The sequence below is a fragment of the Ursus maritimus genome, unplaced genomic scaffold (assembly GCF_017311325.1).
Source record: "Ursus maritimus isolate PB19 unplaced genomic scaffold, ASM1731132v1 scaffold_5, whole genome shotgun sequence".
Lineage (NCBI taxonomy): Eukaryota > Metazoa > Chordata > Mammalia > Carnivora > Ursidae > Ursus > Ursus maritimus.
In genome coordinates this window covers 71,343,316-71,357,312 of record NW_024426663.1, presented here as the reverse complement: position 1 = coordinate 71,357,312, position 13,997 = coordinate 71,343,316, and the positions used below count along the sequence as shown (strand labels likewise).

The following is a 13,997-nucleotide window of genomic DNA, read 5'->3' as shown; positions in this document are numbered from 1 at the left end:
CTCTTATGGTAAATAGAACAGAGGACAGTTATGCTGGCCAGTTTGTCAATTATGAATAGAAATGGGCTGCCAAAAGTTATTGAGCCTAAAAAGAGGCAGTAAGCGGAATAGGTAACCTGTGAGGAACAATTCCTCAAGTTCAGGAAGATACTGCATTCGAAAATAAAAATAAGCTGCTATGAAGTAAAGGCAGTAGAAGAACAGGAAAGATTCTTTGGAATTTAAAACATGTGATTCCCAAAATTGGGTTAGTGGAAGAACTACTACTCATTTTATGGGCTGAATTGCAGAATGTAAATATTAGAAAATCAAGTTTGTGACTGGAAGAACATATTAGGAAATTATCCTTTGATAAAAATAATGCAAGAAACAAATTAAGACTAGACCCAGGAAAATTTATAAAAGACATTTAAAAGGTATTTCAGAAGAAGGGAAAAAATGATGGAACAGAAGGAAGCACTATATTCAAAGGAATTATTAGAATAAAAATATTCCCCAAAGAAAAATAGATTTTGAAAAGAACCTAGCAAGTACTAGGCAGAAGTGTTGAGAAACATCACATGCCTAGACACATCCTGATTATTTGATTTTTTTTTTTTTTAACCCAAGGATAAAGTGAGCTTCTAGGAAGGAGTAGGGGTAAAATGATTACTTAGAACCTCTCCACCCCTCCCCTCAAAAATTAATGGCATTCGCCTACTCAAAAATAAAGATTACACATACAAAAGCAATATTCACAGACTTCTGATGGACAGTGAATGGGAATTAGGTGTCATCATCTGTTCAGTCTTTCAAATTTGATGAAAAATATATAAAAATATGTATTTCTAAGTGTGCAGAGGCTTAACACATTCCATATATCCTTTCTGAAGGCCATATGTAGGTCTTCTCCAGAAAACAGGATAAATCACAAAAAGGATAGATCTTGGGAAATTATAACAAATATGGTAAACAATGAGTTAATGTTTCTAATATTCGCCTTATCAGTCAAATTTTTTAAAAGACAACTTAATAGAGAAGTAGATAAAGGATATGATAGGTCAATTTACAGAACAAGTATGCATGGCCAGCAATCCTGACTAATAATTGAAGAAATGCACATTAAAATTAGCCTTTTTTTTCTGTATACTAACAAATATTTAAAATTTTAGTAATAAGCAGTGTTGACTAATGTGTAAGAAAAATGGGTGTGTAAATTGATATTACCACTTAGGATTAAATTTTAGCTTCGCCTGCTGATGTTAAATGATGCCACTTGACAAAGCTGTCCCATTTCTAGATATCTATCCTATATAAATACTCAAAGGTTTATGTAGCAGAATATTTATTTATTTTAAGGATTTTATTTATTCGAGAGAGAGAGTAAGGGAGAGAGAGTGAGCAAGAAAGAGACACAAGCGGGGGTGGGGGGAGAGGAAGAGGGAGAAGCAGACTGTTCCCTGAGCAGGGATCCCGACATGGGGCTCAATCCCAGGACCCTGAGATCAGGACCCCTGTACCAGAATATTTAAACAAGCACTTTGTAATAGGGAAAATTGGAAACTATAAGGAGAAAGTTTTCAAAAAAGTTTTGATACAACTATATAGTGTAATACTACACAGCACAAGAATGAAGTAGATTAAATGTACTGATATGAAACGATGGCTGTAATAGGTAAAAAATGTAATTGTAGAACGATGTATTTATGGTGATTCTCATTTTTTAAAAAACCCTGTATGAATGTTTGACTATTCATAGAACAAATTTGAAATGGAACACATCAGATTGTTAATAGTTGCTAGCTAGATCTGGAGATGGGAGAGGGCAGGAGTTCAAAGTAGACATTCATTTTATTTTATAAACTGTATGTAAGTAAATGTTATTTTTGTAATCTAAAGAAAAAAATGCTTAGTCTTACTCATCCTTTTATATCTGTAACATATACTCCCTCATTGGATAATTTTGACATTTTCTCAGTCAGATTACCCTGAGTTCCCATAGTGGGAATTCTTTTACTGTAACAATCTTTGTTTCATTTTATTTTCTACTCTTGTTGACATGTTTTTCTTATATATATCTGGAAGTCCTTATTTTTTCTTTGTCATAATGACAGTTTTCTATCTTATGTATACTAAACGTTAGTTGCATGACTTAATGTGTAAACCCAGTATCCTATTTTTTGAGTACTTTTAGAGAATATATAGACTCTGCTTTTGGTTAGTATAATGAAATATGTCTGATGTTTGTTTCTTCTGTGTCACCTGGAATTTTTTTAAGCAGCAGCTAAATATTTTTCTACCTAGATATACGTAGGTGAAGTAAAAGTCAATTTATCAATTAAATATTTAAGATCAAAATATGAGATTCACAGTGAAAGTATGGGTTGATACATGCTTTTGTATTAGTATTAGATACTTAAAATTTATTTTTTCTCCAAGTTTGGAATAGTTGATGCTGATGGATATTTAAGTTTATATCAAACAAACTGGAAATGTTGCCCAGTAACTGGAAGCATGCCTAAGCCATACCTGGTAAGCCAAAAATTCTTACCTTTAAACTTTTTTAGAATTTTCATTTTATTTTATTTTTGTTATTATTAAGACACAGAGAGAGAGTTAGGGGAAGGGCAGGGGAAGAGAGAGAACACCAAGTAGGCTCCATGCCCAGCATAGAGCCCTACATGGGGCTCAGTGTCACAATCCCGAGATCACGACCTGAGCCAAAACCAAGAGTGGGATGCTTAACTGACTGAGCCACCCAGATGCCCCTTGAATTTTTCTTTTAAAGAAATCAAGAATATATATTTGAGGCAATAAATATTAAAGCCAAAAAGTAAAATCTATGTAGTTCTGTGTATTCAGTCACTTTACTATAAGCTCCTGTCCTTGTGTTATGTGAAAATTAGTCTGTGAGGTATAAAAATTCTAAGTCTCGGGGCGCCTGGGTGGCACAGCAGTTAGGCGTCTGCCTTCAGCTCAGGGCATGATCGCAGTGTTGTGGGATCGAGCCCCACATCAGGCTCTTCCGCTGTGAACCTGCTTCTTCCTCTCCCACTCCCCCTGCTTGTGTTCCCTCTCTCGCTGGCTGTCTCTATCTCTATCGAATAAATAAATAAAATCTTTAAAAAAAAAATTCTAAGTCTCTGGTAACTTGGAAAATTAACCTGTATCAAACAAACATGGTACCTCCAGAGACCCATGCAACATGTGGGTTCTTCAAGCCCTTTTCCAGCCTCACTAAGCTACAGTGGGGATTATACCTAAAAAGAATGATCAACAGACCATGCATCTGGTGTGGTGTTTGTTTTTTGTTTTTTGTTTTTTTTTGCAATTAGCCCTCATGATCAAAGTAGAAAGGATATGCTGTAGCTGGCACAATTATTTTCTTGTCCATGTCTTCTTTTTTTTTTTAAGATTTTATTTATTTATTTGGCGGTGGGGGGAAGAGCAGAGGGAGAGGGACAAGCAGACTCCATGCTAAGTGCAGAGCCCAACGTGGGGCTCTATCTCACAACCCTGAAATCATGACCCAAGTGGAAATCAAGAGTCAGAGCTTAATTGACTGAGACACCCAGGCACCCCTTGCCCATGTTTTTTTTTTTTTTTTAATTGCTACATCTCTATTGAGGACTGCACAAGCTTAATGAACCTTCCACAGCTTCATAGAACACTGAGTTTGTATTTAATATATTCTTTAATGAAGCCCATTATAGGACTAAGCAATACCTATTAGGAAATTATTAAGAATATGAGTTAAGGTTCTGGTAATTCACTCAAGGTTAAATTCTGGAATATGGTACTGATCTAAGTGAAAGTAAGCAAAGGGAGGGTTGGTGAGGGTACTTTGAAAGAATATTTTTCCTCGTATTTTTATTAAGCCAATGGATTTAAATATATGTTTATGTTCCCTTAGGAGCTTTTTTTTTTTAAGTTCTAAAAAGATAAATTGGATTGAAAATGTACTTTATTGGTTTCACGGATTTCAAGTATATTTTGTTTGTTTTAAGGACATATCTAGCCCAGCTCCAGTGGTAGTCAGGGGAAATGCGGAAGTAACTCAAAGGAAGAATCTTTTATGGATGATTTTGACATACTTAAAAAAAATCATTTTTTATTGAAGAGAAACATCTGAACAAGTCTTTGTAATAGACTAAACCTTTTATATTAAGTTACTGTTTGATGGAGTATTCAGAAACATTGTAAATTTTTTAGTTTTGTTGATTTAATAATATGTTATTCACATATTTGAAAAATTATTTAACCATGAGAAATTTTCTAGTTTTGTTGATTTAATAATATGTTATTTTATTCACATATTTGAAAAATTATTTAACCATGAGGGACTCTTAACTATAGGAAACAAACTGAAGGTTGCTGGCAGGGAGGGGGCTGAGGAGATGGGGTAACTGGGGGATGGGCAATTAAGGAGGGCACGCGATGTGATGAGCACTGGGTATTACACACAACTGCTGAATTACTGACCTCTACATCTGAAACAAATGATGTACTATATGTTGGCTAATTGAATTTAAATTAAAAAAAGAAAAATTATTTAAGAATTTAAACATTTCTGAAAATAAATAATTTAGTCTGAGGTAATCTAAAATTCTAGTTTTTTCTAAGAAAAAAATTTCATAAATATTCTAGGAGAAATATTTAACATTTAACCTCCTTTTGTTTTCTTTTGAACTTTTCGATGAACAAAAGCACGAGATCTCATAAAGACTTATAATGCATATGGTTCAAGGAAAGTGTGTGTGAGAGAGAGAGAGAAGAGGAGAGGCAAAACAAATGTGGCAAAATGTTCAAAATGGTGAATCTGAATAATTGGTTTATGAGAATTCTCTGTATTACTCTTGAAACTTATCTAAAGTTTTTGGTGGGGAGACTAAATGGGCTTAAGTAAGCCACAAATTACATGATTGCTTTTTGATTAATGCATCTGCTTGGTTATAAAATTGCTAGTGACAGCAGTAACATTTGTTTGTTTCTAACTGTTCCAGACTTGGCAGTGTCACAACAAAACAGCCAATGATTTTGTCTTCGTTAGTTCCTCCTCTTTGATAGCTACAGCTGGTCTTTCAACTGACAATAGGTGAGAGATTTTAACGGAAATTTAAGTGTGCATCTGTATGGCCGAACTTTATTTTTTATTTGCTTTATATTTTTGTGTCTCAAGAATGTTTTCACAATTATGCTTTTCAATATTTTTATTATAAAGACTTGTTTCTTAGAGCAGTTGTAGTGTTCTAATTGTAAAGCTAGGGAAATTCTCGTGGCATTAAAAACAAAATCCATTCCTTCTGTATTATTAATATTCTAATGTTAAGACTTTAGGAGAAAAGGATTTGATAGTGAAATTAATTTTTCTTCTTATTATTCCTTATGTGTTAAGAGAGCTTGAGGCAGAAAAAAAGAACTATTATTTATTGGTCCACCTTTCTCATTAATCCTCACGGTGGCTCTATTAGGTAGGTATTATCAGCGTTTCATGATAAGAAAACTAGAAACTCAAAAGACTTTCTAGTTGAACAGTAGCTAGTGAGTGGCAGCCTATCCCCATGTCCCCCAAAACCTTGAGTATGTGCGATGTCTCCTCCTGCCTCAGTCTCCACAACTCCCTGTTAAACTTTAGTGGAGTTCTGAGTAAATGCCAATTGAGGTTGCTGAACTTTTCTACTTATCTTTGAGGCCTTACTTTGTACTAGAAATTGGATTGTAGGAATATGGGGTTTTCAGCCCATCTTGCATAGAAATTCTTACATATATTGGTGCCTCCTTTGCAACTCATAGAAAGGAGTAAAAGCTACTCCCATTCGTAGCAGAAATAAGTTTTCTTTGTGCTCTGAAAAATTCAGTGTATCCTGCTATTGGTATAGGTCAGTCCCTCTGTTAGATTAGAGAATCAACAAATACAAAAAGTAGTTTCTGCCTTCAGGCTTCATATAGTATTATTTGTAAATACATGTCAGTCTGAAGCTACTCAGTTTCTTATGTTAGTTGTTTTTTAATTTTGTGTGAAAATTAATCATGCATAAATATACTGGTTACTTGTATTTGGTTCTTCTATAAATTTAAGAACTTTTTGTGAAAGCAAGGTTCAAATGCTATGTAACTATATGAGACAAGCTTACTTTTTATTCTGTTGTTAAAATCTTGTGTCACTCAAGAAGTGATTTTTTTTTTCAGGAACATATGTTTGTGGGATACTCTCGTAGCACCTGCCAATAGTTTAGTCCATGGTAAGTTTTGAAAGCATTTTATAAGTTTTGAAAGTCAAGAAATTCATAAACTAAAAGAATTTTTTGATGGATTTGTCTTTAATGACATGTATTTATTAGCCTGTGAGGTTTATTTTGCCCACAGTGGCTCAGAGTGTGAAAGCAGAAAAATGCAAGATAAACAATGAACTCTTTACTGTGAAGGACAGTAGTAGAACATAGATAATGTAAAAATCATGTTTTTACTTTGGATCTGATAACCACTACTATTCCACATTGTTCTGGGAGTCCTAACAAATGCAGTAAGACAAGAAAAAGAATTAAAAGGTATTCATTTGGAAGAGAAGTAATAAAACTGCCTTTATTCACAGATGACATAATTGTGTAGAAAATCTTAAAGACTCTACCAAAAAATCCCAAAATAAAATAGAAACTTTTAGAACTAATGTGCAAGTATAGTAGAATCATGGGATACCAGGTCAATAAACTAAAGACATTTGCTTTCATATATACCAGCAATGAACAATTGGGATTTTGAAATTTTAAAAAACCACCATTTATAATAGCACCCAAAATAATGAAGTACTGAGGTATAAATCTAACAAAATATGTATAACCTCTGTTGGGGAAAACTATAGAAAAAAGATAAAAGAAATCAAAGATCTAAATAAATGGAGAGTTAGTCCGCATCCATTATTGTTATCCAATGTTGTTTAGATGTCAGTGCCTCCCAACTTCACAGATTAAATGGAATCCTAATCAAAATCCCAGCAAACTGTGTTGTAGATATCAACAAACTGGTTCTAAAAGCAGACCTAGAATACTGGATACTGAAGAAAAACACTACCTGATTTCAGGACTTACTATAAAACTGCAGTAATGAAAGACATTATGTTATGGGTTAAGAATAGACACAGATCATGGAATGGAAACTATAACCCTTCTAGAAGGAAATACAGGAGAAAATCTGTGTGACTCTGGGTTTAGTCATGAGTTTTTAGATACAACATCTAAAGCACAGTCCATGAAAGAAATGATACATTTAAGACTAAAAAATTACCCTTTTCTCAGTATCTAAATGGCACGTAAGCATATGAATAGGTCCTTAACATCAGTAGTCATTAGGGAAATGGAAACTACATTCCCCATAAGATACTACTATATACCCTAAAATAGCCAAAATCAATGATTCGAGAATACCAAGTATTGGTGAGGACGTAGAGAACCTGGAACCCTCATGATTTGCTGATAGAGTATAAAATGGTACAGCTGCTTTGGAAAACTGATTGGCAGTTTCTAACAAAATTAAACATGCACCTATATATATGCCCAAGTGTCCATAAAAACACTTGTATAGGAATGTTCTTAGCAGCTTTATTTATAATAGCCAAAAACTAAAAACAACACAAACATGTCCAACAGGAACCTGGTCTCTTTATGTAATAGAATACTATTAAGCAAAAAAAACAAAAAAAAAACCGCATAACCTACGATACATGGGACAATATTCATTAAACTCTAAAACATTATGTTGAGGGGCACCTGGGTGGCTCAGTGTTAAGCATCTGCCTTCAGCTCCTGGGATCGAGCCCCGCATCAGGCTCCCTGCTCTGCTGGGAGCCTGCTTCTTCCTCTCCCACCTCCCTGCTTGTGTTGCCTCTCTCGCTGGCTGTCTCTCTCTGTGTCAAAGAAATAAATAAAATAATAAATAAATAAATTAATTAATTAAAAATCATTATGTTGAAGGAGAAGAAGCCAGGCACAATAGAGTATATATCATAAAATTCCATATGTGAAGTTCAGGAGCAGGTAAACCTAATCAGATAGAAATCAGAGTAGTGATTGCCTTTATGGGAGAGGAGGGTTGACTGCAGAGAGGTGTGAGGGAACTTTCTGGGACGATGACAGCATTCTGTGTCTTTACCTGAGTGATGGTTACACAGATGTCTCCATTCGTCAAAGCCCATCAAAGGTGTACACTTAGATTTTCTACATTTTACTCTGTGTTAGTTATATCTCAGAGTACTGGTAAAACTCAAAGAATCCTTCTCTATAATTTTTTCTTCAGATTCTTAACAATAAGTGTATTGAGTACTTAGTATATGCTGGGCACTCTGTGTTTTGAATGTATTAACTAATTTAATCCTCACAAAAACCTATTAGGCAGACTGGATTATGTCTTTTTACAAATGATAAAACTGAGATTTACATTAAAAAAAGAAAAAGGAATTCACCTAAGGTATACATTTAAACCCATGCAAAAAAACAAGATTTAAATCTTGACATTCTAGGGGCGCCAGGGTGGCTCAGTCAGTTTAGCGTCTGCCTTCAGCTCAGGTCATGATCTCAGGGTTCTGGGATGGAGCCCCGCATTGGGCTCTCTGCTCAGTGGGGAGCCTGCTTCTCCCTCTCCCTCTGCCTGCTGCTCCCCCTGCTTGTGCGCGCTCTCTCTCTCTCTCTGTCAAATAAATAAGTAAAATCTTTTAAAAATAAATTAAATAAATAAATAAATAAATAAATCTCGACATTCTAACTCCCAAATTTTCATTCTTCATCTTTATGCCTTATTGTCTTTGAGCTATTTACACTTTTTTTTCCGTAAGATTTGTTAGGCTAGACTTTTTTTTTTTTTAAGAAAAAAATATTCATTGTATTTATGTATTTCTGATACTTATATTGTTATGTCTTCAAGTTCACCAGTTTGGGGTTGTTTTTTTTTTTTTTATGGTATTGTTTAATCTTCTCTTAATCCGATGCAGTGTATTTTTCATTTGAATATTATAGTTTTTAATCTCTGGACCTTTTATTTGTATCTTTCATGTCTCTACTTAACAAGCCTGATCTTTCATCCAGCTTCTTGAACATAGGGAATATAATTATAATGACTTTTAATTTCTTTATCTACTAATTCTATCATCTGTGTAATTTCTAAGTTGGTTTCAGTGGACAGATTTTCTTGTTATGGATTGTATTTTCCATGCCTGTTAATTTTTTATTAGATGCCAGGCATTATGAATTTTACCTACTCTGAGGCAAACCCTTCTGAGTACTCTATTCTGTGCCTTGTGAATTACAAGGTTTTCCACTATGGCTGGTGGGAGTAGGACCCAGACCAACTTGGGGTCCCCTTGTGCCATGGCCAGAAAGCACTCTGTAGTCAATAAACAGGGGCAGTTGTATGGCTCACCCAAGTTTACTTCCCATCTCTTAGAGATCATTTTTTCTTTGCTTGATGTCCAGTGTCTCAAACCATTGTTTCCTATATGTCATTTAATTTTTTAAATTGTTTCAGGTAGGTGGGTAAGTCTGCTAATCTATCGTTCTGCCTTGGCCAGAAGTCAGAAGTCTGTTTCTTATACTATTAAATGGCTTTTCCTTTTCTATTTTATTTTATTTTATTTTATTTTATTTTATTTTATTTTATTAGCTTTTACATGCCATGATAGTGGAGCTACCGTGTTAGCATACGCTCCAAAACATCAGCTACTAATATCAGGTGGCAGAAAAGGCTTTACATGTGCATTTGACCTTCGGCAACGACAGCAGAGGCAGCTTTTCCAGAGCCATGATTCTCCTGTTAAAGCCATTGCTATTGATCCAACAGAAGAGTACTTTGTTACAGGATCTGCTGAAGGCAACATAAAGGTAAATACAGTAATGTCCCAGTATCTACAAAAGGAAAAGAAATCTTCAGAAACCTTAAGTCTTTAAGCATATCGATGATACCAGTCTATTTAAATAATAGAAATATTAACTCCTACTTGTGGTCAACATTTCAGTTGCTATTTAATCAAATTTTTAATGAATGAAATGATGCTTAACTTGAAATTGTCTCTTTTTCAGTTGTTTTCAAATATGCTTAATTAATGTGCAATAGAACTTGATTTTCCATACATACAAACATATTTCAGGCATTGGAATTAGTCTTGACTCCCATTTTCAGAGTCACTGAATGCAGTTTCGGATACTATGAAATATACTAACATTTTCCTTTATCCCGAATTACTCCCCCCCCCCTTTTTTTTTCATTTGTAGCATTAGCATCCGGCCACTCAGTGCCTGATTCAAGGATTCTGAATGTACCTGGATAAACCCTGTCCTTCTCAAACACCATGTGTTTAAATCTTAGAGGTTGTTTAAAATGTTAAGCAGCTTATTAAAACGCATCCCATCCTAGAAATACTGTTGCTAGGTCCCACCCTAGATATACTCCGATTGTAACTCTAAAGCTCAGGAATGTGTATTTTTATAGTGCATACCTAGCAGTCTTGATGGAGGGTCCTCTGGCCACACTTGGAAAGATCTGCAGGGATAAGTCAGTTTAGACTCGTCTGTAAGTTACTGTAATGGTCAGCAACCCACTGAAGGAGGCTACATTCTTAGAATCCATTGTTTTAATCCTTAGTGAGACTATTTAGTAAGAATAAGTTGGGCTACTTTGTTAGAACCTGCATATTGTTTTCATAGTTATCAGCCAGAAAAAAAATTAACTAGAATTGTTTAATTTCAAAAAGGCTTTTCTATCAATTATATACACCAACTTCCATACAGAATTATTTTCCTTCAGTTTGAAGCTAGTTTCTTATTTGAACGGCCTTCAGTGTAGAGTAAGATGTATTGTATTTTAGATTAGTTCTTCAGATTAGTTTGTGCTCTGATCTTGAGGTTTATTATTTAATCAAGTAAAAAAAGATTAGAAACTGTACCATGTAGTATTCAGAAGTCACAACTTAACAATCCTGTCCAGAGTAGTATGAACTAAAGAATTTCTTAGGAGAAAGAAAGATTAAAAAATAAATAAACAAACAAATAAATAAATCCAAAAAAAAGTGATCTAAAAAAAATCAGGAATTAATTGGATTTCCCTAAATTTAAAATAGATGTCCTGAAAGCATTTAAGTCCTTCACGTAAGTGAAAATGCTTATAAATTATTTTATAAGTAATTTACTTTAATAACAGGCACATTTATTTTGGTAGAACCTACAAATAGAAAACCTCAATAAATTATACTAAAGTTGTGGTAATTTATCTTGCAGTTGGAACAACTTTCTGAGGCTATCTTTCCAGTGGTTCTAACCCCTTGCTGGGTATTACAAACGATTACCCCATTGTAAACTATACAGCACAAGCTTTGCTGAGAGTCCCTATAATATTGCAAGTTTCTATAGCATTGTACACTCAACCTCCTCTACCTAAGTTCTTCTCTCCAATGCAGGGTTTAAAATACTTTCTTTCTAAATGGATGGATTTTGAAGAATGTAATAATATCAAAGGGATTTGGAAAATTGCAACACAGAGTCAAAAGGTTATGACCTTAGGCTTACACAGGTTTTTTTTCCATCTTTGTTTTAGAAATTACTTATTTGCATACAAAAACAGGCTTAAATTTTTCATTTGGATTTTTAAGGTAATCACCAACCTCAATTTTTAATTTTGTTCCTAATGTCTTTCAGATTTGGAGTCTGTCCACCTTTAGTCTTCTCCACACTTTTATCAATGAACATGCCCGGCAGTCCATTTTCAGAAATATTGGAACTGGAGTGATGCAAATTGAGACAGGACCAGCAAATCACATTTTTTCATGTGGAGCTGATGGAACAATGAAAATGAGGATACTGCCTGATCAGTTTAGCCCATTAAATGAAGTGTTGAAAAATGATGTGAAATTTATGCTATAACATTTTGACAATAAGATGTATAATTTATTCCCTATTCCATGGAAGTGGGCAACGTATAATGTACAGTGATCACTCTCTCTGCCACAGATAAGCTAATGCTTCCTTGTTTTCATATTTATTTTATGGAGCTTTGCCCTTGATGCACTGATGCCTTAAAAATTAACAAGGTCATTCAGAATTAGACTATATTGCCTAAAGTAGAATGTATAAGTAATACTGTAATAATACATATTTATAGTATGTTATAGTGAGTATGTCATAGTGTTAAAGGAGTTTTGTGTTCTTATTGTTGATAAACTCTTCTGCAGATGTCTCTGTATGAATTTCTTTAACAGTAAAAATACCCTTTAACTAAAGGCAGTTGACATCAGTCATCACTTAATCTACCATGCCCTTACTTCTTTTTTTCGAACTAATACATCTCAAACTCTTCTTGTGTTAGTTAATGATAGATTGATAATTGGGCAAGAATAAAAAATGTAATGAACATCTTCATTAAAACTGTCATTGGGACTTGAGTGATATATGTCCCAAATGGCTTATTATATGAAATTCCCCATTTCCTGCTTGGAGCCCAAGTGTGTTTGTATATATGTAATATATCTCACACATCTTATTTGAACTTAGTTTGTGTATATATCAGAGAAAATTACAAGTCTTTTCATGTGTTTTTGTGCCATAGCAACTACTGCCACTAGAATAGCAACTTTTTTTGCAGATGTTTTTTCCATGTTTTTTTGTTCTTAATTTTTGAATTCCCATCCTAGTTTTCAAATAATTTCAAATAATTTCAGGAAGACATCCAAGATTATTATTTTAAAGATTATCTTGAGTCAAATAAGTCTTAGCAGGCAATAACAATTCTGTGTTAGCATATATGAGACACTCAAAGTAAGTTTATAAAACTGTCTAAGGATTTTAGAGCACCATTTTAGGATTTTACTTTTTTTTTTTAGGTGCTTTTAGTCTCAAAGTTCTGAACACCTTATAGCAGTGTTTTTAGAAACAAATGTGAAAACAGTCAAATTAAATAGATAATATTTACAAATGTAAAATACCTGCCAGATCTACCACTAATAGAAAATAAACTAAACCTTATATTTTATTATTTTTGCCAAAATATATTATTTTACTATAAAATATGACCAAAATATTAAATATGCACAATGCTTTTAACTTAAATGTGCTAATAACCCTATTTCTGTCTGTTTTGTGCTATACCTTTTCTGATTAAAAATTAAAGACAACTTGATTTTAGCCAAGGAGCCTGAAGGCAGATGGGACTAAGTGTTTAAGGGACGATTATATACTATGTAGCTTAAATATATTTTGTTAATAGGAACTATAAAAACATTTTTATGTAACAAAATATGAACAACTATTATCTTGGAAATTAAAGAGTCAAAGCAAAGAAATGAAGGGCTGGTAAAATGAATTTTGTAATATCCTCAGGATACTTTTATCTTAAAAGTATATTGTTAAAGATTTTGTAAATTGTATTCATAATTTTAAATGTGTTAAGCTAGTTGCAGTGAAAACACTGTCATTGATTATGTAGAGAGTTTATGTGCACATAATAACCTGTATCTATAACCGTGCAATAACAGTAACCATATGTGACTATTTTGCCACAGAGAGATCTGTGGCATCATTGAAAACGATACTGCTGTGTGATGTAGTTCAGCTTAAGTTATTTTTCAGTAACTGCACAAATCAAGATTCAAAAGGCTTTAAACACTTTCAATGAGATAGAAAATTTATTATGCTTATTAGAAAAAAGGCCTTGTGGATGAACAATTAAGCATTTTAATTGAGGGTTTATATGAGTAATAAATTATGTAAGCCCATATGTATTTACATCAGAGTCATAATATTTTAAATAAACAATCATGCAGTAACTTTTTTTTTTAGCATGCTATTGTTTTAAGTAATATTTATGCAACGTTAGTTGACTTAAAGTATATGTGACATATTTAGATAGAGAATTTCTGTATTTATATTTGGTAAATATAGGAAGGATTGAGTAATTTTCCTAAATACCTTGTTCTTCCTTTTTAACTTAATATATAAACCTTATTCAAAAAAAGGTGAGAATAAAAAGTTGAAATGTATATTTAA

At 33.4% G+C, this 13,997-nt stretch overlaps 1 protein-coding gene across 2 annotated transcripts in view; it reads left to right on the top strand.

Annotated features, from left to right (window-relative positions):
- The window catches only part of DMXL1 (Dmx like 1), a 128,285-nt gene extending 114,508 nt beyond the window's left edge, over nt 1–13,777 (top strand). For both annotated transcript variants that reach the window (XM_008699025.2, XM_008699024.2), the window contains 5 exons: nt 2,419–2,511; nt 4,983–5,074; nt 6,169–6,221; nt 9,628–9,845; nt 11,655–13,777. In XM_008699025.2, the coding sequence (XP_008697247.1) occupies nt 2,419–2,511; nt 4,983–5,074; nt 6,169–6,221; nt 9,628–9,845; nt 11,655–11,879 (681 nt within the window). In that variant the 3' untranslated portion in view covers nt 11,880–13,777. The remainder of the gene's footprint in view (nt 1–2,418; nt 2,512–4,982; nt 5,075–6,168; nt 6,222–9,627; nt 9,846–11,654) is intronic.
- The last annotated feature ends 220 nt before the right edge of the window (nt 13,778–13,997 follow it).